The 15,240-nt window shown below is 39.6% G+C and overlaps 1 protein-coding gene across 1 annotated transcript in view; it reads left to right on the plus strand.

Moving 5' to 3' along the window:
• ngfrb (nerve growth factor receptor b) overlaps positions 1 to 14,796 on the plus strand; it is a 44,189-nt gene extending 29,393 nt beyond the window's left edge. The window contains exons 4-6 of the mRNA XM_026947904.3: positions 2,206 to 2,446; positions 6,889 to 7,049; positions 7,761 to 14,796. Of these exons, the coding sequence (XP_026803705.3) occupies positions 2,206 to 2,446; positions 6,889 to 7,049; positions 7,761 to 8,062 (704 nt within the window). The 3' untranslated portion in view covers positions 8,063 to 14,796. The remainder of the gene's footprint in view (positions 1 to 2,205; positions 2,447 to 6,888; positions 7,050 to 7,760) is intronic.
• Positions 14,797 to 15,240: the final 444 nt, after the last annotated feature.

Here is a 15,240-nt window from a genome sequence, read left to right on the forward strand (position 1 = left end):
TAGCCTTTTGATATGCTAGCCATACATACTGGGACATATTCTGATGCTAGCCTTGTAGAAATGCTAGTACACATTTTCTTAGGCTAGCTTCACAGATATGCTACTCTTACAGACTCACACATATTCTTATGCTAGCCTTATGTATATACAGTCAGGTGCATAAGTATTTGGACAGTGACACAATTTTTGTAATGTTGCCTCTGTACACCACTACAATGGATATGAAATGAAGCAATCAAGATGTTTTTGAAGTGTAGACTTTCAGCTTTAATTCAAGGGGTTATCAAAAATATTGCATTAATCGTTTAGGAATTACAGCCATTTTTTACATAGTACCTCCATTTTCGCAGGCCCAAAAGTAATTGGACAACTGACTGATAAGCAGTTTAATGGCCAGGTGTTGCCGATAGATAAATGGTCTGGAGTTGATTCCAAGAATTGAATTTGCATTTGGTAGCTGTTCAGGGGAACTCTCACTGTGCAGTCCAAAGAGGTGTTGATGCAAGTGAAGGAGGCCATCATTAGGCTGAAAAAACAAAAAAGACCTATCAGAGAGATAGCAGAAACTTTAGGAGTGGCCAAGTCAACAATTTGGTACATTCTTAAAAAGAAGGAATGCAGTGGTGAGCTCAGCAACACCAAAAGGCCTGGAAGACCACGGAAGACAACTAAAGTGGATGATTGTAGAATTATTTTCTTAGTGAAGAAAAACCCCTTCACCCCTTCATCTAGCCAAATCAAGAACACTCTTGTGGAGGCAGGCGTGTCATTGTCAAAGTCTACAATCAAGGGGCGCTTCCAAGGGGCGCTTACTTCAAGATGCAAACCACTGGTAACACTCAAGAACAGAAAGGCCAGATTAGACTTTGCTAAAAATGCTCTAGAAAGCCTGACCAGTTCTGATGCAAGATTAACTTGTACCTCGATGATGGGAAGAGAAGAGTATGGAGAAGGAAATGAAGGACTCATGATCCAAAGCATACCACATCGTTTGTTAAATGTGGAGGCAGTGTTATGGAATGGGTATGCATGGCTGCCAGTGGAACTGGGACACTGGTGATAATGTGACTGTTGATACAAGTAGCAGGATGAATTCTGAAATGTATAGGGCTATACTTTCTTCTCAGATTCAGTCAAATGCTGCAAAATTGATAGGACAGTGCTTCACAGTACAGATGGATAATGACCCAAAATGTACCGCAAAAGCAGCCCAGGAACTTGGAAATGGAATGTTCTTAAATGGCTGAGTCAGTCACCTGACCTCAACCCAACTGAGAATGCTTTTCACTTACTGAAGATAACACTTCAGGCAGAAAAAACCCACAAACAAGCAGCAACTGAAGGCAGCTGCAGTAAAGGCCTGGCAAAGTATCTTGAGGGAAGAAACTCAGCATCTGATGATGTCTATGGGTTCCAGACTTCAGGCAGTCATTGACTGCAAAGGATTTGCATTTATGGTTGTTAGTTTGTCCAATTACTTTTGAGCCTGTGAAAATGGAGGGTCTATGTAAAAAATGGCTGTAATTCCTCAACGGGTAATGCAATATTTTTGTTAAACCCCTTAAATTAAAGCTGAAAGTATACACTTCAATCACATCTTGATTGCTTCATTTCAAATCCATTGTGGTAGTGTACAGAGGCAAAAGTATGAAAATTGTCCAAATACCTATGGACCTGACTGTGTATTCATCCTAGTCAGATATATTGGCGCAGTTGCTTATGCTAACCTTATTGACAGGAACCCGACAATGTCACAGCCATCTGGGGCTGGGAGTATTGGCTGTGCTCTCTAGACTGGAGGGATGGCGTTACTCTCTCACTTGTCAATCACAGTGACACTAACCGACCATTGTGTTTATGAGCTCATGTATGCAGAAGAAGGTTGATAGTGAGTCTTTCCTCCGAGTGTGTTACGCTGCCTTGTGACACAGCATGAACAGCAGTTTTGAAAAAATGTGGTGCTGGCTTAGAGTGTCTTGGAGGAAGCACATGCTAGCCTTCACGGTCTCCAGTTTGTAGCTGTTGTGTGATAGGGAAGAGCTGGCTGCTAGTTGAGATTTGCCAAAAAATCTAACATATTAGGGAGAAAATGTGGAAAAAAACAACAAAATTTAATATATATTATTACATCAATTATGTAAACTTTTTGACTTTTGTCTCAAAGGTATATATATTTTTTGTTCATATATATTTTTTCTCTTCCAGTGGACTCGAACCTTCTGAATACTTCAAGCACGCCGCTGTCTTCTCTGGAGCCGTCAGAGCTTCCGTTCGACTTCACCAACTTTCCACCGGAAGGGCTACCAGAATCCACAGAGAGCATGCCAACCACCGGCCCTGAACCCAAGAAACTGGGCCTGGGCTTGGGTGAAAATCTCATTCCCCTGTACGCCTCCATTGTACCTGCTGTGCTGCTCGGCCTCGTCGCCTTCATTGTCATCAAAAGGTGAGTGGAAACACCTCCTCCTCACCCATATCCAGTCACGTTTCACCTTCCCTTCACCCATATCCAGTCACGTTTCACCTTCCCTTCACCCACACCCAGTCACATTTCCCCTTCCCTTCACCCATACCCCATCACTTTTCACTATCCCCTCCCCCACACTCGGTCAAGTTTCACCTCCCCTTCACCCACACCCAGTCAAGTTTCACCTCCCCTTCACCCACACCCAGTCATATTTCACCTCCCCTTCACCCACACCCAGTCATATTTCACCTCCCCTTCACCCACACCCAGTCACATTTCCCCTTCCCTTCACCCATACCCCATCACTTTTCACTATCCCCTCCCCCACACCCGGTCAAGTTTCACCTCCCCTTCACCCACACCCAGTCAAGTTTCACCTCCCCTTCACCCACACCCAGTCATATTTCACCTCCCCTTCACCCACACCCAGTCATATTTCACCTCCCCTTCACCCACACCCGGTCACCTTTCACCTCCCCTTCACCCACACCTGGTCACCTTTCACCTCCCCTTCACCCACATCCGGTCACCTTTTACCTCCCCTTCACCCACACCCAGTCACCTTTCACCTCCCCTTCACCAACACCCGGTCACCTTTCACCTCCCTTTCACCCACACCCAGTCACCTTTCACCTCCTTTTACCTTTTACCTTTTACCTCCCCTTCACCCACTCCCCCATACCCGGTCACATTTCACCTCATCTCACACACCCAGTCAGGTTTCACCTCCCTCCTTCAGTCTGCTGGGGAGAAATGTCACTTTTCAGCAGGACAGTGGTCCCAAACAAAAGGCCAAAGCACTGCAGGAGTGGTTCAGATAAGCCACAGGTTGAAGATAATAAGTCAGAAATTTAAGATAATAAGCCAGAATTTTGAGATAAGTCAACGTTTTAAGATGATCCATCAGAATTGTTATAAAATAAGTCAGAATTTCGAGATAATCAGTGAAGATTCAAGATTCAAGATTTTTATTTGTCATATACACAATTATATACAGTATATAACTTGCAGTGAAACTCCACTTTCGACTGTGCATTTAAATAACAAATTTTAAAAAATCAGAAATGAATAAGAAATAAGAAATATTTGTACAGGAATATGCAAAAAATGGATGTTCAAAAAAATTAAAAAAAATAAAACTTTCTATAGCTCCAGTATAGAACATTTTCAGCATGGCTGGGGAGACCCTGAATTTCCTCAGCAATCTCAGATGGTACAACCATTGTCTGGCTTTGGCTCCTGTGCTCAGTGTGATGGTGTTGGATTAAAACTGGCCCACTCTCACCACCTTGGGTCTATCTATGAGGAAATCCAAGACCCAATCACAGAGAGGTCCCTTTGTTGCTGTCGGTGTGGGTGAGGGTGGTGTGTAGGACTTGAGAGATGGCATCCTAAGTAAACTTATTGGGGCAGTAGGCAAACTGGAGTGGATCAGTGGTGTCAGGGATGGAGCAGCAGATGGAGTTTTTGATAAGCCTCTCAAAAACCTTCATGGCAAGTGATGAGAGGACTACAGGATGATAGTCAGTTAAGCAAGAGGGCTTATTGTTCTTTGGCACAGGGATAACAACAGATTCTTCTCACTTGTCCACCAGAGAAGAGTCAGCTCTCACCGCAGCGGTGGATTTGCCTCCGAAGGCGCTGATAGTCCTTAGTTCCTGCCATATGCCTTATCAGGAGTCATTAAGCTGGAAAGGTGACTCCACCTGCTCCACCTGTGTGGCGGACAGCTTAGCACACTACTAGCTTCTGATTTGGTGGACCAGAGCTTCACCACCTCCTCAAGGAGCTTCTTGTACGAGTCTTTGTTTATATTCCGGCAGGAAGAAAATGGCAGCATGGTCCGATTTACTGAAAACTGGTAGTGATTTAGCTTTGTAGCCATTCTTAAACTGAGAATAGCAGTGGTCCAGTGTGTTTGTCCCTGAAGTTGGACAGGAGACGTGTTGATAAAAGTTCGGCATGACCTGCCAGAAGTTGGTTTTATTAAATTTCCCAGCCACGATGATGGCAGCATCCAAATGTTTGTTTAAATAGACACTGAGCACACCGTGGAGCTTTGACAGAGCTATGCTTGTGCCCGCCTGAGAAAGGATGTACACAGCAGTGCAGATGACCACTGTAAAGTCAGGTAGGACAGGGCAGGTAGAGTGGATGGCACATAGTAGACAGATGTTCCAGGTGAGGTGAGCAGGAACAAGACAGAGTGGTAATATTCCTGGGGTCGCACCATTTGTTGTTGACCATGAAACAAATCGCTCCACCTCTGGATTTACCTGGCCTCCACTATTCTGTCCATCCGTAGAACGGTTATTGGATGGCGTTACAGCTGGGTCCGATACCAAGGGGGTCAGCCATGTTTCAGACAGACAGAGTATGTTACAGTCCCTGATGTCCTGTTGGAATCTTATCCTGGCTCTGAGATCATCCATCTTGTTCTCAAGAGACTGAACATTGGCGAGCAGAATACTGGGCAGGGGAAGGCTGTGTGCTTTGTTCCTCAGCCTGTTGCAAACCCCATCACATTTCCCTCGGTGTTATTTTTCCATCACCTCCGGGGAGCTCTCACATGGCCATTGTTTCCTTCCATGCCGTGGAGTGTCTCAGAGAGCCATGTTGGATCGGTGGATAAAACGTTGTGAAATAGTATAGTGGTTACCGATGTTCAAAAGTGTTCTGCTTTCATAGATGTTCAGTGCAGATGTCGTGTGTGCAAAAGGAGAGATTAAAAAGTAGGTAAAAATAAATAAAAGCACAGTCTAACCAGTGTGGTGTCTGGACACGGCGGCGTCATCGTGTGATTTTGAGATAATAAGTCAAATTCTTGAGATAAGTTAAGGTTTTGAAATACCGATGCCAAAAATTAAAGACAAATATGTTAGACAGTTGTTTGTCTTTTTTACCTGGTGGACATGGGCTTCCATAGCCTGAATGAGGAAGTCTGAAAAAGAGACAGAGAGAGAGAGAGAGAGAGAGATGTAGGAGGAAACAAGCTCACATAACATTTATCAGGTTTTAAGCTACGACTTTGTTATCAGCGTGTTTAGGAATCCCAGCTGTCGTTTCATCCTTCAGCTGCTGCATTAATATTAAATGAGCATTTTCTCCTTTTCTCCAAGTTCACTGCTAACAGCTTGTCGAGTGGATGTAAAGGAAATGGGATTTGCGTACAGTTAAGAGCGTTTCTAAGTGTTGGATTTCGAATTGAGGACACGTGAAATATTTAAACACACGGCTCGAGGCCTTTGACCCGCTTTAAAAGAACAGGAAATCTGGTGTCTAATACATTAGTGTGTATTGATCCTTTAAGGCAGGCCAAGGGATGTAAAGTAACCAGTGCCTGTTATAAAAAAAAAAAAAAAAAAAAACCCTGAGGCATTTTTCCAAATAGTTTCTGAACATCACTCGAGTTTGTTTTTTGTTCAATCATTTTTTCACCTATTTATTCAGAATTTTTTGGCTTTTTGTGGTATTATGGTAGACAGGATAATTTAGGAAACACCAACATGATGTAAATTAGGGTTAAACACAGGGGTATTACACTGAAATCTTCCTGTCCTGCATGGAAGGTACACTCTAATGGCTATAACAGAATGGATGGGATTATTATGTCTGGTTTCTATTCATGAAAAGGGAGTAAGATTCTGGCAGATTTACTCACTGCACCCTTTTTAAATGAATACGGCATGAAGAACGCAAAATATCATACGAGCTGACCAACTGTGTGTGGATACAACAGAACGGATTTGATTTATTCAAGGATGGGAACGCAGGAAGTTTCTGGAAACATATTCTCAAACGTTCCTACCCACATAATGTTAAACAGACACGATGAGGGATCGTTTTCATCGGATTCATTTGCACATTTTTAAACAACATTTTAACATCATACACACACACACACACACACACACACCTCATAGCATAACCACAAGAAAATACAGCAATAAATTAATACAGACATGACATATAGACATATATGAATATATAGATAGAATAAATACATAAAAAATAGAATAATGAATAAATTGGGTTATACATGACAAAAGTAAATAAATAAATAAATAAATGAGTAAGTAAATAAACAAGTAAATAAGTAATAAGCAAGTGAGTAATTAAATAAGTAATTAAAAGTGAACAGCTAAGCAGGTAAATAATTAAATAAATGAGGAAGTAAATAAACAAGTAAATGATTAAATAAAATATTTAAATGAGTAAATAATAAGTAAGTAAATAATAAAGAAACAAATGAATAAATAAATGTTGTGTTACTGGTGGAAACTGCTTATACACACTCCACCTTGACAACTGTAGATGTGCGGTTTAAAGTAACATACATTCAGCTTAATAACTCATTAGAGCTGTGCTCTATCTGATCTCTCACACTGTGTGTGTGTGTGTGTATGCATGTTGTATTTCAGGTGGAAGAGCTGCAAACACAACAAACAAGAAGGTAGTAATCGATCAGGTATGGAGAACCCGAGCCAGACGCCGTCGCCTGAGGGAGAAAAGCTGCACAGTGACAGTGGTATCTCTGTAGATAGCCAGAGTTTACAGGAGGGACAAGGCCTGCCACACACAGGTACACACACACACACACACACACACACACACACTTTTCCAGTTCTATGCTTAACTACAGGGTCATTTAAATGAGATCAGGACTTCAAGAAAATCTCTCCACCCTGCGCTGGAATCTGTACACATGTCCATTATTGAGACCAAGAGACCCAGAACGTGGCCTGAGTAATTTTTCGAGGGTTCTTTAAAGGTTCTTTAAAGGTTCTTTAATGGTTCATTGAATAATGAAAGAATTCTCAGCTTCCTAAAAGGTTCTACTTTGAACGCTTTCTGATCAAGAAGCCCTCTGTTGTAGGATTCCTTTAAAGGTTCCCCAAAGAGAAAACTGGAGGACCCTTAAGAACATATTTATTTATACGGAGAAGTGGTGAAACACAGACGTTTGTGATGTAACATAATCCCGTTCGATTAGTTTGATTTAGTTTGAAATGGGCTATAGAAATGTAGAAAACATTCTGGTAGTTTTTCGACATGGGAAGGCGAACACCGTTGCTAGGCAACTGAGAAATATGGACGCTAAGAACTAAGACACTAGAACTTCAGGAATTTTAAATATCAGTTTAACCTTTTACATTAGACACCACTAATTTAACGTCACCTCTCTCGAGCCAATTTTTTTGAAAATGTATTTAAAAAAGTTGAGCTTGAACTCGTTTCACTTTTGAGTTCTTCCATTAACCGTGAATTAACTTAGAAAATCTCTGTCTCTCAGTGGTGAAGATCGATGGAGGCCAGAGTTTGCCCCTGCATGCTCATGAAGAGCTGGAGAAGCTCCTGGACGATGAGGGACCACTGGAAAACGACTGGTCCAGCCTGGCTGGTTTGCTCGGGTACGAAGAAGAGCGCATCGCCTCTTTCGGCCAGGAGGAGAGGCCAGTCCGAGCGCTGCTGAGTGACTGGGCGAGCCGTGACTCTGCCAGTGTTGACGTGCTGTGCGCTGCACTGAGGAAGATCAACCGGGAAGATCTCGCTCAGAGCATCATGCCCAAGTCCACGGCTACCTCCGTCGTGTGAGGAAACGCACACTTCTGCTCATCAAGCCATAGCCCCTGCTTACACAACACAACCACACGCTACACTAGTGTATTACATGGTCCAGTCATGCTCATTTCAAATGTTAATGCCACCAAGCCTAAACGTCAGGTTGTCAGGTTTCGCATGTACCGTTCCTTTAGAACCAGCACGCCAACATGCATCGTTAGCACCACCCAAGCCTCTGCGTTCACACAGCAATGATGCACCAAATTGAATCATTTCACAGTTTACAGTGATCAAGAATGTTTAACATGAGACTTAATGAGAATGAGAACGCTTTTTTTCTGTTTATTTCTGGCGCATACCCAAAATGGCCTAGTCGTAATTATCACATTAATCCCTGTGAATTTGGTTTAATTTTACAATATGGCTTCCAACCTCATTATTCAGCAGCTCTAAAATAGCAATTGATGCAGCGCATCCTATTATTTTGCATTTTAATTTGTTATACTGCACACACAACATATGAAGACACAGCATACCAAATTGAAGTGATGAAATCGCAGTTGAAATCGAAATATAATTCAGTAAGTTCTCTTGTAAAGTAAACGCGCCCATTGTCAAAAGGATAAACTAAAAAAGGATGCATACGTGTACAGTGTATTTTATCCATCAAAACAATTTCGCTCCTCGAGATAAGCTTCGGATTAAGATGAGCTTCTTTCAATCTCGATACTATTACCAAAGTGCACAATTTCGCTATTAGATCCTCACTACACACGCTTAACTCTAAATATGGCTCTCAGTGATTAGTTAACAGTAAAGGATTTCAAGGTTAAGCAAAAGCCTGGTGCTACAACGGTGAGTGATTGGCGATTTGGATAATATCAGACTGAAAAACCAAAACAAGCTGTGTGAACGCAGGGTGATTCCGTGCTTCGTCTTCTGTTTGTGAATCCACTCAGACAAAGCTTCAGGACATGAATCAGTCTATCCAATCCTGTCTGTACTGTAATGCAGTTATAATCTTTACCTCCGGTACACACGCTTCAGGTAATCAAAGTTCAATCGAATCTGTTGTTCTGTCTTCACTTACAGTAAAAAAAAAAACAAAAAACATAACAAGGGTTGTACATTGTGTAAAATACGCCATAAATATGCAGTGTTGAAGAGTACGCAAGCGAATAACTAAAGCCATGCTGCCCCAGAGGCTGAGAGACTGCTGGCACCACAAACTGCTTGGGACGAACTTCAAAGGAGAAAGTCGAGCCTCAGATATAGAGATTTATAGACGCTGTGGTGAAAGAAGGAGAGAAAAAAAATAAGAATTTTGCTAAGAATGTGCGCTAATGCTAACCGATTTTTTTTTGCCAACACTTTGTTGCCATGGTAACACTTTTTTGTTGCCATGGTAACTATAGTTTGCCATTATAACTGTTTTTTTTTTGCCATGGTAACCCTTTGCTGTCGTTTCACTTTTTGAGGGGATGGTAAACTCTTTGTTTCCGTAGCAACCCTGTTGCCATGATAACCTTGTTGTTAGGATACGTTTTTGTTGCTGTTGTCACAATCATGTTTTGTTGCCATGGTAACTCTTTGTTACCATAGTAACCCTTTTGTCAGGATAGCATTGTTGTCGTGATTCTTCTTTGTTGCTATGGTTGTCACAGTAACTTTTTTGTTGCTATGGTAATTTTTTGTTGTCATGATAACCTTTATGTTAACTTTTTGTTGCCATGATAACTGTTTGTGCCAATGGTAGCTTTTTTGTTGCCATGGTAACTCTTTGTTGCTAGGAGCTTTATGATAATCCAACATGTTGCAGTGATAATTTCTACTAGCCAAAACATTGATAATAACTAACAAGCATCTATTTTCAGTTTTCAGGATTTTTTTAGTCATTTTGTTGGCTTTTTTTTTGTTCAAATTGGTTTTTAGGTTTGAAGTGAAGCACAAAAAATTGAATGAACGGACAACAAAGTGTTGGTGTCATGGTGGTCCGGTTAAAACGCAGGGAAACTCAGTGTACTGTTTTTTTCTTGAACAGGAAGGTAAGTTGATCCCAGTAGTTACCTGGCCAGGGTCATCACCATGAGAAAAGAACTCAGTCACACCGTCGTGACCTAGATCAGGAATGACAAACACACACTCTGGAAAAAAACAAGCTTACACACACACACACACACACACACACACACACACAAAGCAGCCCGGTGCCCCATCTGAACAATTCAGGTTAACTAAAATCAAATGACTTAAATGAAGGCTGTAATAAGTGAGAGAAATAGGACACCACATAAACAGCACACAGTGACCGCTGCCTTAATACGAACCAGAAACAACAAAGAACGCAACATGCAAAGCATCACAGCACGTTCTTCCTCAGGTGTTGAGGCTGATCTGAAATTGAAATGCCGATCAGCTAAGACAGGTTAGGTGTGTAGTTTGCTTCTTCATTTTTTGCACTGGAAACTACGATGCTCGTCATCACACTGTGTAAATCCTCCTACAGCGGCGTCACACCGGTCGGCTTTGTGGAGTTGTTCAGTGTCTCAGACAGAACTGCTGATGTGGTTTCTGACACATTATTAAAAGAATAAACATGGACAGAAAAAAAAAAAAGTTGCTGAACTAAAATTGCGAAGCTGAAACATATTAATGGGACGTCTAGATTTTGACCAGATTTAACGTAGATAGGCTTTTTTTGTCCAAATATTTACAAAAGATGACTAACAAGACTATAACATAAATGTAATATAAGCTCGCAAAAAATCTTAAAAAAAAAAACAAAACAAAAAAACACTGTATTTGAAAGTACCGTTAAACATTTAGTAGATTTAGACAACAAAAACACGCCACCAAACCCAACTACGCTTGGTGTATATTTCCTTTTTGTCCAAGCTGTTCCTTTAACCCTAACGACTCTTGACAAGTTAATGACGGCGTATGTTACTAATGAAGGTACAGAGCTGAACGAAAAAGAGAAACAGATATCCAGAGGCGTAGAATTATCTCAAGGTTTTATGCTAGTGACACTTTTAAACCTTTTAAACGTCACACTTGTTGTCCAGTGTAAAGCGTTACTCGGCTCCGTGCCATCTCTGACAGAGGAGCTATTGAGTTAACGGGAAGTTAAAAAGACGTTTAGACTCAAGCGGCCCTTTTCATGATGAATAGGAGATGACAGGAGGCCTGTGTTAGGGGTCGAGGGTGTACGGTTCTCTTTTGATTCTGACAGCGTGGAACGACTGGCCGTAAATCCTCAGGAGACAGTCAAAGGAGAAGCGATAAACCGGTCTGGCCTTAGGTTTTTTATTTAATTTCAATCACCTGTTCTTCAGGTTTTACTTTTCAAATCACTGGTGTGCTAAAAGGTCACTTGGTTCTATTCCACAGAACGTATTTACCTTTAAAGTACATACAAACGATTCAGTAACATGGAGATGGGTTTGGTGTTACTACAAGCCTAATGTAGCTAACAAGAAATGGAAGTTAGTCGATTCATCAGCGCATCTTACATTGTCGGATTTGTCTGTAATTTTTGTTGAAAAGTTTGCCTTGTGAACCTGGAGCATAATAATAACTCTGAAATAGTCTGAGATACCAATTATAAATCCAACTGGAATACTCTCAGGCACTAAAACTAAATCAGACAGGAATACTCTGAGATACTAAAACTAAATCAGGCAGAAATATTCTGAGATACTAAAACTAAATCAGGAAGGAATACTTTGAGATACTAAAACTAAATCAGGCAGGAATATTCTGAGATAATAAAAGTAAATCAGACCGGAATAATCTGAGATACTAATAATAAATCAGGCAGGAATACTCTGAGATACTAAAACTAAATCAGGCAGGAATACTCTGAGATAATAAAAGTAAATCAGACAGGAATACTCTGAGATACTAAAAATAAATCAGACAGGAATACTCTGAGATACTAAAACTAAATCAGGCAGGAATACTCTGAGACACGAAAATAAATTAGACAGGAATATTCTGAGATAATAAAGGTAAATCAGACCGGAATAATCTGAGATACTAATAATAAATCAGGCAGGAATACTCTGAGATACTAAAACTAAATCAGGCAGGAATACTCTGAGATAATAAAAGTAAATCAGACAGGAATTATCTGAGATACTAATAAAAAATCAGACAGGAATCTTCTGAGATACTAATAAAAAATCAGACAGGAATCTTCTGAGATAGTAATAATAAATCAGACAGGAATACTCTGAGATACTAATAATAAATCAGACAGGAATACTCTGAGATACAATAATAAACCAAGCAGGAATACTCTGAGATACTAACAATATACTAAAACCAGTCTTAGACTTACAGTAGCATAGTTGGTAGAAACAGACTAAAGGTGAAAGGAAAGATGAAGGGAAAGCAGTTCAGTGGAATGATTTGCAGAGTCTATACGGGAAAATAAATGGGAAATTTCCGGAACCAAGGCTGCTGAAAAAGTGGATGGTCACCGTTGAGTTCTATATAATTGCTTTACCTAAATCACCAGATCAATAGATAATCCCATTATTTCTGTATCACAAAGGTAAAATTACATAAAACAATATTTTGTTTTATTATATTCCGGAGACTGAAAGTGGAGTCTTCCGATTCTTAATGTTTATTGTGTGCTTTCAGAGAACCATGAAAAATATCTAGAATATTATAATAATAATAATATATACTATATATATATAACCTTGTTCCTTATCATTTACCTAAGCTAATGTTAGCTAGCTCACAAAAAGACGTGTATCTAAATGACGCCATTTTGGACTGCTGCATTAATATCAGGTTTTTAAAAAAGTTTTGTCATATGTAATATATGTATTTATCTATCGATCTGGCTTATGAATCAGCAACCTCTATGGTTGGCTGCTTAACTAGCATGCTAGCTACCGATGATAAAATATTAACATATTCAATCCAACACACAGTTTAACAGCACACACATTTGCATAATTACTCTCTATGACACACAAGAAAAATATTGCACGCAGTACAGCCATATTTCTCTTTTATTGACAGAAACGATTTGAGTCTAAGATGGCCGCCCTCATAGCATTCCAGTGCTAAGCTACACAGTGAACTTTAGTTGATGTTTACGGATGACAGGAAGTCCCACTGTGTCCTAAACCACATCAGCAAGTCTGCTTAAAACATTTTGGGTCAAACAGACTTCCATTGTGTTAGCTACATTAGCCTTGTAGCTAATGTGAAGTGATTTTTTTTCTCTACCTTTTTCTTTTAATCCAGTGCAGGAATAATGAAGCAAATGTCACACACCGGAGACTATTTTTTTTTGGCCAAGACGCTTGACGCTTTTTTCACCAAATTGTTCCTTTTATCAGTAAAGGAAGCCGGGTTTCAGGATTTCGTTTTATTTTTAAAAAACTTTTTTAAGTGAGATTTTCTTGACCAGTGATGTTGTAATATATGCAAACACACAAACACACTGTATAAATGTTTCACTTGTAATGAAGGTGTTCCCTTTTTTGTAAGAGGGAGTTTCTAATTTTCTTACTAAGAAGTGTAATTAGATTTTTCTTTTATTTTCTTTGTTACTTATTATTATTATTGTTATTATTTTTTTTTTTTACCAGATTAGGGTGTAGCACTTAAAACTATAAATATATCGAGTCTCACAAGTGCCTGAAAGAAACATCAGGTTTGTGTTTTTGTTAAAATATCTTTGTTGTTTTGTACTTTACTGGAAATTCACATTTACTTCAAGTTCGATTACTCAATGATGCGACACGGCGCATGTCCAGATTTCATGAAAAACAGAAACTACTAGGTCAACAAGGGGCAGAGCTTAAATTGAAAACATAACATCTCCATGAAAACATAAAATACTGGTTTTATTTACACACTTTAATAATTTAGTAATGTTAGCTAAACTAGCCAGCTACCTAAATGCAACACTACTCAACCCAGCACAACACAACCCAGCTAACTAGTGAGCTTTGCTAATATTAACAAATGTTTGACCTGGTTTACTAGCTAACATTATGCTAAATATTATATTGTATAGTCAAAACATAATATACAAAGACAGTAACAAGCTATTTCATAGCAGGCTTGGTAACGGCATAAGATGTATTGTGTTTATAAGAATATGTATTTATAGTATTGCTAATTGCGTAATATGTAATTATACATTATGGAAGCTAGCTATCGCAAATTGGAGATGTCGTACGATCAGATATTTGATTGGCTTATTAAATTTGTACTTAGCCCCGCCCCTTGTTGATCGAGAGATGCCTATCATTCTGTAAGGCCGTGGCTACTTCTGTCACAACATTGTAATTAATCCTCTATTTTTATTTTTTTTTGCTGTTTGTTCTTGGAGCAGAGATGCATGTCGTATATGGTTTTTTTTTTTTTTTTTTTTTTTTTTTATGGAAAAAAATGGTCACACTGCTTTCTGACAAAAGCTTGTCTGTGGATGTTGAAGATATTCCACACTGGTCTTGGTATTACAGATTAGAGGCAAAAATCATCGTTTTCGATCTTGCACTTATTTGAGTAGCATGATGGAGATGAAGCGAAGGAGGTGAAGGAGGAGACACCAGGTGGCTTGTGGGTAATTTATCCTGGAAGTGTTCTGAGGGGGGAAATAATGTACAAAATTCTGAATGTTCCTTGTATTTACTTCTATGTACACTGTATCATATAAATGTGAATTTGCTAGAATTCTTGAATAAAATGGTCGAGAAACAAGGAAATAAACTAATTTGAGTTGCAGCACCATATCCATGTGTCATGATGTTTTTTTCTTATGAAGTCAGGTCAAGGTCGTGGCCTAAGATCTGAAGGTGAAATTGTACAAAGAACTTTTTGGGCAAAGATATGTTTCTCGCAAAAAAAAAGATAGCTTATAACCCAAAGAGCACTAGAACACACAGTGAAGCACGGTGGTGGCAGCATCATGCTATAGGGCTGTTTGTGCACTGATACATGGTTGGTTCAGACCTGTGCAGTTGTGCAAAACCATTTTTTTCTTTTAAAAACAGAAGAATATCGCCAAACGACTGGCTCCTGGAATTTCGCTATAGCAAATAGTAAAAATGTAAACATTTAACTTGAATTTAAATTAATTTAAATGGGTGGAGCTCACACTTATTATGCTTATATATCTTTCTTTCTTTCTTTTTCCTTTATGCATGTCAGAATGAGCCAACCTATCCTGTTGAAAG

The sequence above is a fragment of the Pangasianodon hypophthalmus genome, chromosome 12 (assembly GCF_027358585.1).
Source record: "Pangasianodon hypophthalmus isolate fPanHyp1 chromosome 12, fPanHyp1.pri, whole genome shotgun sequence".
NCBI lineage: Eukaryota > Metazoa > Chordata > Actinopteri > Siluriformes > Pangasiidae > Pangasianodon > Pangasianodon hypophthalmus.